This window comes from Epinephelus moara, chromosome 22 (assembly GCF_006386435.1).
Source record: "Epinephelus moara isolate mb chromosome 22, YSFRI_EMoa_1.0, whole genome shotgun sequence".
NCBI lineage: Eukaryota > Metazoa > Chordata > Actinopteri > Perciformes > Serranidae > Epinephelus > Epinephelus moara.
Window position 1 is genome coordinate 21,815,524 of NC_065527.1, and position 14,699 is coordinate 21,830,222.

Sequence of the window (14,699 nt, forward strand, 5' to 3'; positions counted from 1 at the left end):
TTTAATGTTCAGTGATAAAAAAAAAATATATAGATCAAGAAGACAACAAAAGAGTTAACAAGTGAACATCCTTCTCCTGTATTATCTCACTTTCATCAGCTTGTGTTGATGTCTCTTCAGTCTCCACCTTGCAGACAAAACTAGTTCATCTAGTTTGGGCAATTAGATACCGCAGGTTATAGGCTTAGTAACATATGGAAAAAATGTGTTTTCATAACACGAACCATCATAATAGAAATCCTCCCTGATATCGTCCTCCTCCTCTTTGCCCGCCTTCTGACATGCTCTGTCTCTCAGTCTGTCCAGTATATAGTGTCAGCAGGTCTCATTTTATTTATATAGAGACTTTACGGGAAGCCATAGGAGCAGAGAGAAGCAAGAAAGAAAAATTCTTGCAGGTCACTTAAGAAAAAACAACTGTCCCTGTTTCCTCCTTCAGTGTTTTTACAGTTGACTGCAGAGAGATGGGAACAGTACGCCCGGAGCAGAATGCTCGTCCTTGGCTCTGCCTCCTCCTCCTGCTGGGCTTCTTGGTGTCCACTTCAGCAGCCTGGGACCTGGTTGTACTCCACACCAATGATGTTCATGCTCGAGTGGAGGAGACCAGCGAGCAATCCGGGAAATGCAGCAGCAGCAGTGGGTGTTTTGCCGGGGTGGCCCGGAGAGCCACGATGATCAAGAGGATCCGCAGCAACGAGAGCAACGTGCTGCTGCTGGACGCTGGAGACCAGTTCCAGGGGACTATCTGGTTCAACCACTACAAGGGAGCTCCAGGGGACTATCTGGTTCAACCACTACAAGGGAGCTGAGGCTGCGTATTTTATGAACGAACTGGGGTATGACTGCATGGTAAGAAACACAAAGAGGACCCGCTTTAATCTTTGCACAGTTTTATTAACATCCCCAAATCAGTCCTTGTCAAACTTGCTGGAAACCATCTCAGAATACAGGAGGCACTCAAGTTATAACTTAAAGCCCCGTTTCCACCAAACAGTCTGGTTCAGTTTAGTTTAGTGTGATTCACATTTTTTCTGTGAACATTGTGAATGTGGATGTCCCCATTTTTCTTCACCCCTCCATCGAAGTACCTACCACACTGATCCGATACTAAAAGGTGGAGCTAGAAACATGGTGGAGCGTTAACTAGTTATTACAGAACCATTCTTGCTCAGGGCTGAGCTGTGGCTGGTTTTGAATCTTTTCATATCATGGCAAGTTTTTCATGCATTAGTAAACTATAGCTTTAAAATAAGGTGATGTTTTTCTACTTTTAGCAGCAGCTGTAAACTGAGGAAATAATAACTTAATTCATTGGGCCGACTGCCAGCAAATTTTTAGGTTTTAGGCCTTACTTGTAATGTGACAGCATACATAAGTTTACGGTGTCACTCCAGCCTGTTATTTTACGTTCTGAAAATCTTGACGTGCAAACCCATTCTATGGACAATAAACGAGTTGCAGACCTGCAATATCTAAATGTTAGTCCCTTGTTAGGCTGTATCTACATTTAAGTAACAGTAGGAACAGGTAAGTCTTTTATGGGTATTGGTTCATATGAGGATATTACACCTTAAATTAAGAGGACTATCCTATCTTCCAACTCGATGCTGGAAGATGGGTGTGATCATGACATTGTTGCAGCTGGTATTTATGCATTGGTGTGTGTGTGTGTGTGCATAACAATTGGCATCAATTGCCATGGCATGTTGAACAGCATCTTATTGGGCATGAAACAATGCAGTACTTATTCATCCCATTGATTTTAATTAATATACATGGCTTTGTCTTTGTTTACGGTGTGAACATATATATATATATATATATATGTGTGTGTATATATATATATATGTGTGTGTGTGTGTGTATATATATATATTATATATATATGTATGTGTGTATATATATATCAATTGTGTCCGGATTATGTATTTATGTAAACTGCATACACTCTAATCCTCACTTGGAGAAAAGCAACATGGTAGAGCGTTGTTCCAGAGTGCTCTGGCATCACTAAACCCCTGCTGTTGCCTGAAAAGGACTCAATGCACAAACCCACTGTTTTTAAATATCCCACTGAGGGAGACTCACCCCAGCCTGTTATTTTACGTTCTGAAAATCTTGATGTGCAAACCCATTCTATGGACAATAAACGAGTTGCAGACTTCCCTCTGCATCACTGGTGAAGAGGAAATACAGCAAAGCTGGACGAACCTGTGAGTGACAACAACCCCTTCCACATTCAAGAGTACTGTCTGTGGTAGAGACACTAAACTGATCTAGGGTCTAGGTACATGTCCATAGGGGTTACTTTTGGTTCTTAAGGTACTCTACTGAAAGTTTTTGGTAGAAATGGGGCTTAATTGAAACTAAGTGTGAGCGGTACTAACTGAAAACAGAGCTCATCAGAACTCAAAGATAGATATAAATTGAGTCAGATTAAAAGAAAATTAAATAATTGGAAACCTATCTTACTGGGGACATAGAAACCCTCTTTATATACAAGTACCAAGTTTTGGAAATAAACTGACACACCACTTCAAGAGATGGAAAATGAGACGAGTATTAAGTATGAAAGTTATGATTGTTCCACAATTCTTGTTCTTATTCCAAACCTTACCAATAATTATTCCAAATAGTAGTTTTTTGGAATACAGTGCTTCCAAACCATTTCAGTCAGGACCACCTTAGTCAAACAAAGCTTTATTTCTGTTGCAATTTGATATTTGGTGGTATGGCTCTGTTCTGGGACCTCTCTGCCCCTCCACGCACCTGTGTGGAAAGCTGAAGGCGGAGAGAGCAATCCTCTTTGCCCTTCCATGCGCCTACATGGAAAGCCTAAGGCGGGGAGAGCAACAGCAAAGACAAACAGAAATGACATTGATAAGTCAGATACAGCATAAAAGCAAAAGGTGAAGGCGGGTTGCAAAGCGGCTTGCAGAGGAAGCAGCAACAATGGGCAGACCAGAGCAGTTTAAATAGGGTTATTATAGGGTATTAAGAATTGCCAATTGGTTGCATAGAAAGGAGTCATGTGATCTGTTAGCAGTTAGCTGAATTGGCTGCTACTGACCAAATCTGAAGTCAGTCTAATTAGTTATTAGTCCGTATTGTACTCAACAAGGCCTCGTATAATATCTGCACTTGTGTTTAATGTGATATCAGAGAGAGCAGCTCTGAATGTCTTTCTGCAGTTCTTGATTAGAATTTACCTTTTGTTGTTCAGGCTTTTGGAAATCACGAGTTTGATAATGGAGTGGAGGGACTCATGAGACCGTTCTTGGAGCAGATCAATTTTACGGTTCTCAGCGCCAACATCAAAACAGACAAAACTCTGGCCTCAACGTTTGGCAGCTCTTATTTACCTCATAAGATCCTTACTGTTGGCAGCGAGAAGGTGGGAGTGATTGGATACACAACACAGGAGACTCCTGTAGTGTCAACACCTGGTAAGTAAAAGTGGAAGTTTTCCCTGTGATATCTCTGTTTGCTTCTAACTCTGTTTCATGCTCATTTGAAGGCCTTCAAACTGTAAATATGATGATGATATACACACTGTCTCTTATTTTTATGGTCCACATTAGTAGCACATAGAGTACACTGTTTCCTGTCCAACTGTCACACAAAGCGAAAGGGAATTTTGATATGCTTAAGAAGAGAGGAGAAAAGAGGAAAAGAAAACATGTTGTATACAAGATTGTAGAAGCACAAATCTCCAATAAGCATTGTGCTTCATCTGACAGTGTACACGTTAAACCCTTTGAAAAACCTTTGGACTTCATCAAACTTTCCCCTCAAAACCATGTAGTCTTAAACAAACTGAAACTGTAAACTCAGAAAACACACACACACAAAAACACAGACTACGCACTGACTATTCAGATAACCCTTGCAGGAGCAGGCAGGTAAGAAAAACTCAAAACAGTAATGTAATAAACTGTATAACTCTTACAGGTCAAAAGGGAATACTACTATATGCTGCTGACCTTTGCAGTTTCACACTGACAAACCATGTAGGAAGACTCAATGCACAAGGAAATACCCAATTTCCATCAGTTGTAGTTCCAGAAGCAGCAAATGAACAGGTTCTTCAGCATCAGGGTTCTCATCATCTCGTCTCAGGTCTGGATCAGGCCATAATGTCAAATTGTTGCACATTTGTTTTGAAGTGCCTCCACCAACTACATACATTATGCAGACTACTACAAAAAAATGTCAACAACAGAGAATGGCGTAAATTGTTCAGGAGATTAAGTCATCGTTTAAACTGGCGTGTGAAACGAAAACAGAATATCAAGTGGGTCAAAAGAGAACTACTATGTTGAAGTAGTTGATTCCAATTTTATACCTTAGAAGAGAGAAGAATTATAAACAAAACCACTTATGAAAAAGCAACAAACCCACCGTTTATTTGGCTAAAGGCTCCAAAAATCAGGGACTTGGTAGATTCTAATAACGTTCAAGTCATGGATGAAGTCTAATTACTCAAATTAAATGCACAAACTGCTACCTGAAAGTATCAAACTGTTTTAAATAAGAGAAAATCACGAGTTGATTATGACTTGAGAGGAATAGGCATGTTAAAAAAAGAAAGGGTCAGGACTGACTGGGTTTCCAAATGTACTGTAGACCGTCCCTCTCTGTCCATGTTGCCTCTACAGGACCACACTTGCAGTTTGAGGACGAGGTGACTGCCGTGCAGCTGCAGGTGGTTGAACTGCAGAAGCAGGGAGTCAATAAGATCATTGCACTGGGTCACTCAGGCATTGATGTGGATAAGGAGATCGCCAAGAAGGTCAGCGGAGTGGACCTTGTCATCGGTGGACACAGCGACACTTTCCTCTATACAGGTACAGGGGTGGATATAGCTGTTAGTGACAGTGGTGGGAGTACTCACATCCTTTACTTCAATAAAAGTGGAAATACCACAGATTAAAATAACTCCATTAGGAGTAAAAGTCCTGTTTCCAAAATGTTACTACAGTAAAAGTACTTATGTGTTATCAGCAGAATGTACTTAAAGTATCAAAGCCTACACACAGTAAAACTTTAAACATATGTCTGTTCACACATTATTCCAGGATGATATCTTAATCACACCATTTAAATAATGGATTTAGCTACTTTTGTTTTGTGGTTCATTAACAAGTGTAAACAAATGGAAACAGACTCTGTATAACAGCATTTCTATTGGCTGAGTTGTATTAGTGTTAACGTTGAATTTTATTTTAGCTTTGGCTTTTTATTTCAGGCTTTGTTGTCGGTGTCTTGACTCATTAAATAGTAAGACAGAGAGACAAAGACAGAGAGAGATTGTGCCAGTGAGCTGAGAGAAAGAGAGAGGTTGGTGTGGTGCTGTGATAAAGCCAGTGGGTAAGAGAAATACAGTGTTATTATGCCTCTGCGCCGGTGATAACCGTGGCTGGAGGCACTATGTTTTCAGGTTGTCTGTCCGTCTGTATGCACGTCTGTCCCATGCTTTTTTCTTTTCTTTTTTTTTTTTTTAATTTAAAGTTTTTTCAGTTTATAGAGACAAAACATAACAGATACAAAAACAGACAAGCGACAAGCAAGCAGACAAGACAGAATCACACACAGAATAAACAGGGGGGAGGGGGGACGGTACATGATACTCCGAGGCAATGTCAGGGTAGAGTGTCACACAGACTCAACAAGTGATGCATGTAGAATAAATAAGATGAACAACAAGGTGTAAGTTCATATGTCTAGAAGGACAAAAAATAAATAAGTAGCCTACATTTGCATGCTCTCATTTCCTCAAGAGGGAACATAATTCATATATGAAATAAATTATATAAATATACTGCCTATCAATATCTAATTCAAATATCTCCTAATAATATCTCATTGTCCACTAAGACCCCTATCGAAATTTTTCAGAAAACTGGCCGCTCTCTCCATGTTAAGGAGGTCTAAGTATTCCTCGAGCCATACCTCCTTTGAGAAACAGGCCGGCTTTCATTCTTTCCAATTGCAAAGAATTAACCTTTTAACTGAAAGGCAGCCTAACTCCCATAGGCGACTGATAATGGGACTGGTTATTTTGTCAGGCTTACATCCCAGTGGGAGACAGGGTGAAGGTGACATCAAGGATCTCTGTCATAATTGCATGCATCTCTGACCATAAAGTTTGGACAGCTGGGCATTCCCACAAGAGATGAAATAATGAGCCACGGAGGCCACAGTTATGCCAGCACAAATCATCAACATTTTCAGACATCTTTGCAAGTCTGACGGGAGTAATATAGGCTCTGCATAAAATCTTATACTGAATCATCTTGTATCTTACACATTTAGACAAATGTATGCCAGAATTCCAAATAAGGGTCCACTGTGCAACTGAAAGAGATAATTTAAGGTCACCCTCCCATGCCTCTTGAGTGGAGATATACAACTTACAACAATCAGATGACAAAAATTTATAAATACAAGAGACAGAACGTCTTGACCGGGTAGCTCTCACAAAAACTTCATCCTGTTCTTGGCGAGAGGCAGGCTCTGTCCCCTCAATGTACTTTTTTTTTCAAAATGGAAGATAACTGAGCATATGTCAAAAAGAACGTATCTGATAGGCCAAATCTTTCCTTAATCAATTCATAGGGTAAAATCTTACCATCATAAATCTGTCCGATTGTATTAATGCCATATGTCACCAATTGTTTGCTACTGAGCGTGCCTCTTCCAGACATAAGAGCAGGATTGTTCCAAATAAGGCACGAGGGAAGACATAGTCCACTATTAATATTTAACCTTTTATGTAAAATTCTAGCAATGGAACATGAAAAACTAATAATACAATTTTCCAAGGCGACAGGGGGTTTGGGGTAGTACCATAACGAAGCTAAGGATCTACCTTTATATTGAGCTAGTACCGATTCCTCAAGCTGTTCCCAACTGCCCATCTGATAGTGATCCTTGTATGCCCATGAGAGTGGATACTGTGCGTTATATGAAATATAGTAATTAAATAAATCTGGAACACCTAGTCCACCTTTGGATCTGGGGATGCATAACTTTTTGTATGAAATTCTAGGTTTATTTTCACACCATAAAAACTTAATGAAAAGGGAACGTATTTCTTTAAACCAAGAGTCAGGAAACTTAAGAGGAATATAAGAAATTATATACGTAAGTCTAGGCAATACATTCATTTTCAAAAGTTCGGCTCTGCCCCATAAAGAAAGTGGTAAGCTGGACCATCTCTCAAGGTCATCTTTTACTGCAGGCAGGATAGATGGGCCATTCAAAGTAAATATTTCTGTGACTGGGGCTTTAATAATAATTCCTGAATATTTCATTCCCTTTAATTGCCACAAAAACGGTGTATCCCCAAGATCAGACTTGAATGTGTTAGAATTAAGAGGTATTGCCTCACTTTTTTCCCAATTAATTTTGTACCCTGAAAAACCTCCGAAGGTATTAACTAAATTTAAAACTGCTGGTAAGAAAGAGAATGGTCTACTCAGTGTCAGTAATATATCATCAGCGTACAAGCTCAGTTTATAATCATATTCATATAAGTTAACACCATATATGTCTGAACAAGCACGGATTGCACAGGCCAGGGGTTCCAGGGAGATGACAAAAAGAAGGGGGCTGACGGGACATCCCTGCCTCACTCCACGTTGCAGGGGGAAAAAAAATCTGAAATAAGGCCATTAAGGACGTCTGTCCCATGCTGTCAAGAATGCCTTGAGCAGGTTTCTAAAAATGTGGCACAAATGTCCACTGTGACTCAATGATGAACTGATTAGATGTTGGTGGTCAAAGGTCATGGTCATGGTGACCTAAAAAAAACAAGTTTTTGGCCAGAACTCAATAATTCATACACAAACTGTAATAGAATTTCACACAAGTGTCGAACAGGATGCAATGTTGAAGTGGTGACATTTTATATCCAAAAGGTCAAAGGTCAACTTCACTGTTACATCATAATGTTCTGCAAAAACACTTTTCTGGCCATTATTCAACACCATAACTCAGGAACAGAAGGGGAGACATTTGGTCAGAAACTGAATTGGTGACACTAATCATTGGGTGTCCACACTGAAACTGTGCTGATTGTATAGATCTGCTGTGCTGCCGGGTTGGAGATGTTTATGAAGCACCCACATTTTAGAATTCGTAGCTTCTTTGAAGGACCATCCATATTTGAAGAATTGTTAGCTGCCATGGCTTTATATGAGTCAGGACAGACCTGGTTGTAAACTGTAACTGCAACTTGACTGGTTCACAAAAGCATACAGCAGTGAGGCGATACTTTTAGCTTTCTGACTGTTTCACAGTGGTTATATTCTAAAGCACAAAAAAAACAAAAAAACATCAAACACTCAACAGATGATAAAATGTGGAGACGGACACTCTCAGCTGCACGGCTGTGAGCTGGTCGTGTCCTGAAGTGGAGTGTTTTACCTGCCTGATTTTGTAGAGTTGCAGATTTTGTTGATTTGGTCATTTTTCCTTGAAATTTGTGCTGCTCCCCTAAGTAAGTTGGTAGGCTGCACAATTAAATGGCTTCTTTCTTTGACTATTTTAGTTGTGTTTATTGGTGTTATCTCCAACTTTATTTTTCTGTAGCCTGCAGACAAAGTTAATACCATTAAAAGTCCAGCTTCTAATGACATGGATAAAAGATTTGTGGTTGTGTTTTAGTTATTAAAAATACATTCATCCTAATAATTAGACTGTGTCTATATTTCACATACAGTGCCTTTTAGCAGGAAAACGCGATCTGTTCTGTGCAACACAACATGGATCCATCATAAATAGATGAGGCACATATTGTCCTTAGCTTCTGGGATGCTTCTGAAAGGTGCTGCAGTGCATTTCATGAATTGTTTAGAGTGGCCGCGCTCACTTTGGACAGCCGGTGCCACGTCATAATTCCGACATCCCATTATTTCGACATCCCATTATTCCGAAAATTACCCATTGTTCCGAAATCTCAATGCTTCGACATCCCATTGGTCCGACCATATTAAACCCATTGTTCCGAAGTCCCGTTGTTCCGAAATCTCAATGTTGCAATGCAAAAAGTTGAAAAAGCAAGCAGCAAGGGAAAGCAGCAAGAGACCATGTTGTCGTGTTGTTTACTGTTGCCATGACGACAACAGTCGCCCTGTTTTGAGGAAGTAGAAACGATGTTGAAAGTTATAATTTTAACCCAAACCATGATCTTTTCCTAACCTTAACCAAGTAGTTCTTGTGCCTAAACCTAACCCGACCTTAACCATGAAACAGTTATTTTTAATAAACATTGTAGATTTCATCACGGTCACTGTATCTATCTTTCTTTCTGTCCTTTATTTTTTAGGATCCCCTCCTTCTACTGAAGTCCCTGCTGGTTCTTATCCACTCATGGTGCAATCAGACGATGGGTGGCAGGTTCCTGTTGTGCAGGCCTATGCCTTTGGAAAATATCTGGGTCATCTGAAGGTGACCTTTGACAATGCTGGGAATGTGGTAAATGCCACAGGAAACCCCATCCTGCTGGACAGCAATATCCCACAGGGTAAAGAAACTAAAACAAAATCTGCCTCTCTTGTTTTTCAGTTAGTTTTTTTCTCAGTCTGATCCTTCTTAGATTTTTGACGTTACTTTTTTCCCGTTGGGCGTTTTATTCCCTCTCTTTATGTTGTAGGGAGACATTCTTTCCTAAAGCCCTTTTCAGACATGAAATACATATTACCAGCTTTATCTGTCTCTTATATGAATGACTGAATGTCTTATCCAGATCCAGAAGTTCTTGCTGACGTGGAGGAATGGAAAAAGGGTCTGGCCAACTACTCAACTCAAGTGGTGGGAAACACTCTGGTCTTCCTGAATGCGTCACGTGAGGAGTGTCGATTTGGGGAATGCAACATTGGAAACCTGATCTGTGATGCCATGGTAAGTATTTAATGTTGACATCTGTAGCAGTGCAGAGAACATGGCGCATACTAACCTAAAATAAAGGGACTGCAAATGAAAATTTGAACAACAGTTCACAAAACACTTTTCAGAAAACAGAATATTTCAGAAAACACTGAACCATTTCACAAAACACCACAACACTTCAAAAATGTTTTCTATTTGTAAGACTTGTCTGACTTAGCAACAGTAACTAAGGGGTGGGACTTAGGTTTGGTCAATTATAAATCAATGTAACCACGAGAGGTCCTTGAGCTTGCAGTCATAAATGTTCACACCGATATAAGGTTACTTGGCCCAGTTGTGTGCAAAATTAACTGCGGGCAGACAGATACACATTCACACAATCACCCACTCACCCAAACACGATTCCTCGAGGCGTACGCTTAGCAGAAATAATGATACATTCATGGATTAGACATTTTGCATGGTCTGGTGGAAAACTTTGTTGCAGGTGACTTCTACATTGGAAATAAAACTGCCAAGTATTTATTTATCTTTAGAGATGAAATGATAAATAACACTGATAGCAAACAATGCAAATTGGGCCCCCCTGCACCTTTTTTGGGATATTTTTGGGGGTATTGAAGGAATGTGGATTGGAGAAATGGTGACACACACACACACACACACACACACACACACACACACACACACACACACACACACACACAAACTGCTTTCCTAATTATAGTAGTAGGATAAAGATAAAATCCCTGTGTGACTGAGACAATCTGTTTCTCACTTCCTTTTTTCAGGTCGACAACAACATCAGGTTCTCAGACAGTGTTCAGTGGAACCACGTCAGTGCCAGCATCTTCAACGCAGGAGGCATTCGCAAGTCTATTGATGAACGTACCAGGAACGGTGTGTCACTCATTTTTATGGAAGAAAAATTAGAACAGAAAGATATTAAATAATCTGAGCCAGAAAGTGCCAGGAAAAATTGAGATGATTTTGTGTTGAAAAATAAATGTACTCAGTCTGTCCTCTCTTCTCACCAATTACTCTACAGTATACCAAGAATTGAGGAAATTGACATGGAGAGTTCCGCTATACTTTCTACATATCTGAAACAAGCAAAAACTTGAGGTCTGCTCTTTGAAGTGGGATTGTATGAGGGTTATATGTAGTAGATGTCTGTAGGCACACCCCTAGTTTGGAGAAGTGCCAGGAGTAACGACACAGAATCTATGCTATACACTGCTGTGGATTGGGGAAGCAGCAACATGTATTTCGACACCCCCAAAAAAGACCCACTGTAGGTGTACGCTATACTGAGAGTATTTTCACTGCCTTACTTTTACATCAGACAGCTTGCTCTGACAGGGGAGCTGTCAACAGCCTCAGTTCCTCATCTATGCTCTCGTCAAAACCTCCAGAGTCCATTGACAGTAACAGTACTTTTGGCTCGCTGAACACGGGAGCTGCTGGTCTACCGCTGTCTCGATCAGTTAGTTTGTGTCATTGTGCGACTTTGCTGAATCTGAACTAACCATTTTGAATGCCGAAGTCACACAATAACACAAACTAACTGATGAAAGCAGCAGTAAACCAGCAGTGTCCCTGTCCAGTGATGTTAAATCACTGTTTTTCTCAATGGAGTCTGGCTTTGAAGAGAGCAGTGTAAAGACTTTTTTTCCGGTAATGTAAAGCAGTGTAAATATTCTAAATGTCACATATGTCTCAACTGATATTGATTTGTTTTAGGTGGCTAAAGTAAGTTTTTTTTATGACCCGTCCACAGCAGTACATCGCTCAACTTACTTGTCAGACTCCAGCCTGCTTCTTTTAGTGGGAGGGGCCAACTGACATCTACTGCAGGTAACACACTGACTATTACTAAGTACCTCATACAGCCCCACTTCAAAAGATCTGAACTATCCCTTTAAAACTATTTGTTTTCCTACTACACTTTACTGAGTTTAATTTAGGACATTTATTCATATTGTGTACTGTCATTTTTATTTTACTGCTTAATCTGTTTTGTTCTAGTTTGTGTGATTATAATCTTCCATTTTAACTTGTTTTAGTCTTTCAAATCCTACTTAGTGATTCTTTAATACTTTTCCTCAAAGTGATACTATGCACAATCATTGATGACAGAATGTTTTCTGTGATAAATGTTTTGTCAGAGGAACTTCATAAAACTGTTCATGTGTTGTCTGCAGGTTCAATCACCATGGAGGACGTGATCGCTGTCTTACCTTTTGGAGGGACTATGGACCTGCTGGAGCTGAAGGGATCGACATTGTTTAAAATCTTTGAACACGCATTGAAACGATATGGCCAGAGCAAAGGAGAGTTCCTCCAAGTATCAGGTATCTTTAATTTTTACATTGTTTTCATCTGTATATATATTGTCTTTTTATTAAGGACGTATTCACCATGGTGCTATTTGGTCCGCTTTAAACGAACCCTGGTTTGTTTGGAGTGGCGTGAACGCTCATTCAAACTCTGGTGCGACCAAACGAGTGAGCCCTGGTCCGCTTGAAAACTGGGGGTCTCGGTTCACTTACAAGTGAACCCTGGTGTGGTTCACTTACAGTGGGACATGCAAACGAACTATCCAGCGAACCAAAGAGAGGAAGTGAACCAAAGAGAGCAGCCCAAATGAGCAGCTGTTGTAACTGCGTGACACTGTCCAGGCGGTTTGGTCCGCTTTAAAAAGTGCAGTGTGAAAGCGAACCGAACCAAATAAAGGTGGGAACCCCCACCTGATTACATTTCTTCACCATGACAGGATGATGTGAAAAAAGTCACATAGACCTGTAAAACTAACTTTTTTTTTACATTTACAAAACAGTTTTTTTATAGAATAAACAAACAAGGTAATAATTAATTAGACAGCTTTAGAGCTGCTGGAAGATTGATTTTGTTGGACTCTGATACTGACATATTTCAGTTGGTACCTCAAAGATATTCAAGGTTGATCCTCAGACATGTTGTTGGATAAGTTTCTATGTCCTTAAACAGGAATTCAATTCGAGTTTGACCCCTCTAAACCAGAGGGGAATCGTGTGATGAGCCTCAGCATCCTCTGCGTGAAGTGTCGAGTTCCTCGCTACGAGCCTGTTCAACCGGAGACGGTTTATAAAGTGGTGATGCCATCCTTCATAGCGCAGGGTGGAGATAGATACTCCATGATCCCAGACGAGAGGCTCAACCACGACACAGGTGAGGTTTGTGTGGTTGATAAATTTTGTAACAGAACTGTTTATTTAAACTTAACTTTATTTAAGTATTTTATTTCCTTCCAGGGAATTTGGACATCGCAGTCCTGTCTGAATACATCATGAAAAACCAGAAAGTTTATACGCCTCTTCAAGGACGCATTAAGGTCCTCAACTCAACCTCTGGACAAACTACTTCACTGAGTAACTCAACTTCTGGACAAACCACTCCTCTCAACTCAACCTCTGGACAGACCACTCCACTCAGCAGCTCGGCTCTTGCACAAACCACTCCACTGGTTATTCTGGTCTCACTTGGGCTGCTGTGGTCTCTGTGTGGGAGCATGGAAGGCTGACTTTAACCAGAAACACAACTTAAACCCTTTCTCTCCTAGTGGAGCACAGGTCATCCACAAATCTTTTCCAGTGCTCGCTGATTTGGGCCACTTTCTGCAGTTCCAATTTTACGTCACTTTCTTGGCCTCTATGTCTGGTGACCTCCATTTGTTTCTGGGTCTTCCTTGTTTTCTCTTCCCTTGTGAATTTCATATTAGAGCCTGTCTGGTTTCATTGATTTTGGGCTTCCTTAGGGTGTGTCTGATCCAACCCAACTTCCCTTTCCTTATGTGGGTGTTCTCTCTTGGTGTGTTTCCTCCCACACATCTTTATTTGTGATGGTGTTTGGCCAATGTATCTTCTCAATGGTTCTTAGGCACTTTGTGATAAAGGTCTGGACTTTGTTGGTGGAGGATTTTGTTCTGAACCATGGAGCAGCACTGATTGAACATTGGTGAGTTTGGTGAGATGGGTCTCAGTGTAACAAAAGCTGTTCTAAACCTTCCAAATTGGGCTTGAATGTCTGCATCTGTCCCTCCATCCTTGCCCACAACACCTTTGAGTTAGGTGAAGTTGGTAGCGTCTTCTAGCTCTGGTCCTTCCCGTCAGATGGAGTCATTGCTGGTGCTGTTGGTGTGCATTACCCTGGTGTTGTCTATGTTGATGGTGAGGCCTTTCTTGGCAGATGTTGTTGCTAGCAGGTCTGTCTTTGCTTGCATCTGTGGGTGGGTGGGTGGATCATGTTAAGGCTGTGTCATCTGCAAAGTCCAGATCATCGAGCTGGGACCACAGCATCCACTGTATTCCACATCTTCTCATGATCCAGTCCACTGCCAGGAGAAAGGGCAAGGGGGACAGCAGGCAGTCTGACGCCAGTGGCCACGGAAAAGGTTCTGTGAGGCTGCCGTTTTGCACTGCTCTACATGATGAGTGTTGGTTCATCGTCTGATGAACTTTGGTGTATGCCATGATGTCCCATGAGAGCCCAAAGGGGGTTTAGGTCCAGGCTGTCAGAGGCTTTCTTAAGGTCTGTAACTGTGATGTAAAGAGATGTGTTCCAGAAACAAAAGAGGACAGAAACTGGACATGAACTTGAAGAACTAACAGGACCAGTGAATGAAGTTCTAATGGGACGAAATATCTTACTTCACAAAAATAATATTTTATTTTTTTACAGAAGTAGTTAAGGTCTTAGATTATAAATAGTACTAGTTCTAATGTTTCTTTGCTTGCAGTTTGAAAAATATTGATGCATCACAAAGG

The 14,699-nt window shown here is 40.6% G+C and overlaps 1 protein-coding gene across 1 annotated transcript; it reads left to right on the forward strand.

Moving 5' to 3' along the window:
• The first annotated feature begins 464 nt into the window (after positions 1–464).
• Positions 465–13,603, forward strand: LOC126384187 (snake venom 5'-nucleotidase-like). The gene is made up of 11 exons (XM_050035140.1): positions 465–767; positions 802–849; positions 3,224–3,446; positions 4,659–4,847; positions 9,332–9,529; positions 9,752–9,906; positions 10,686–10,794; positions 12,099–12,248; positions 12,904–13,104; positions 13,188–13,287; positions 13,384–13,603. Exons 1-11 carry the CDS (start codon positions 465–467, stop codon positions 13,454–13,456), a joined length of 1,749 nt encoding a protein of 582 aa, XP_049891097.1. The 3' UTR covers positions 13,457–13,603.
• Positions 13,604–14,699: the final 1,096 nt, after the last annotated feature.

Bases quoted from the DNA above. Each gene is read 5' to 3' on its own strand.
- LOC126384187 (XM_050035140.1), top strand. From the start codon at position 465: ATGGGAACAGTACGCCCGGAGCAGAATGCTCGTCCTTGGCTCTGCCTC. The intron at 4,848-9,331 runs GTACAGGGGTGG...TTTATTTTTTAG, and splicing joins CGACACTTTCCTCTATACAG to GATCCCCTCCTTCTACTGAA. The intron at 13,288-13,383 runs ACAAACTACTTC...CTCGGCTCTTGC, and splicing joins GTCCTCAACTCAACCTCTGG to ACAAACCACTCCACTGGTTA.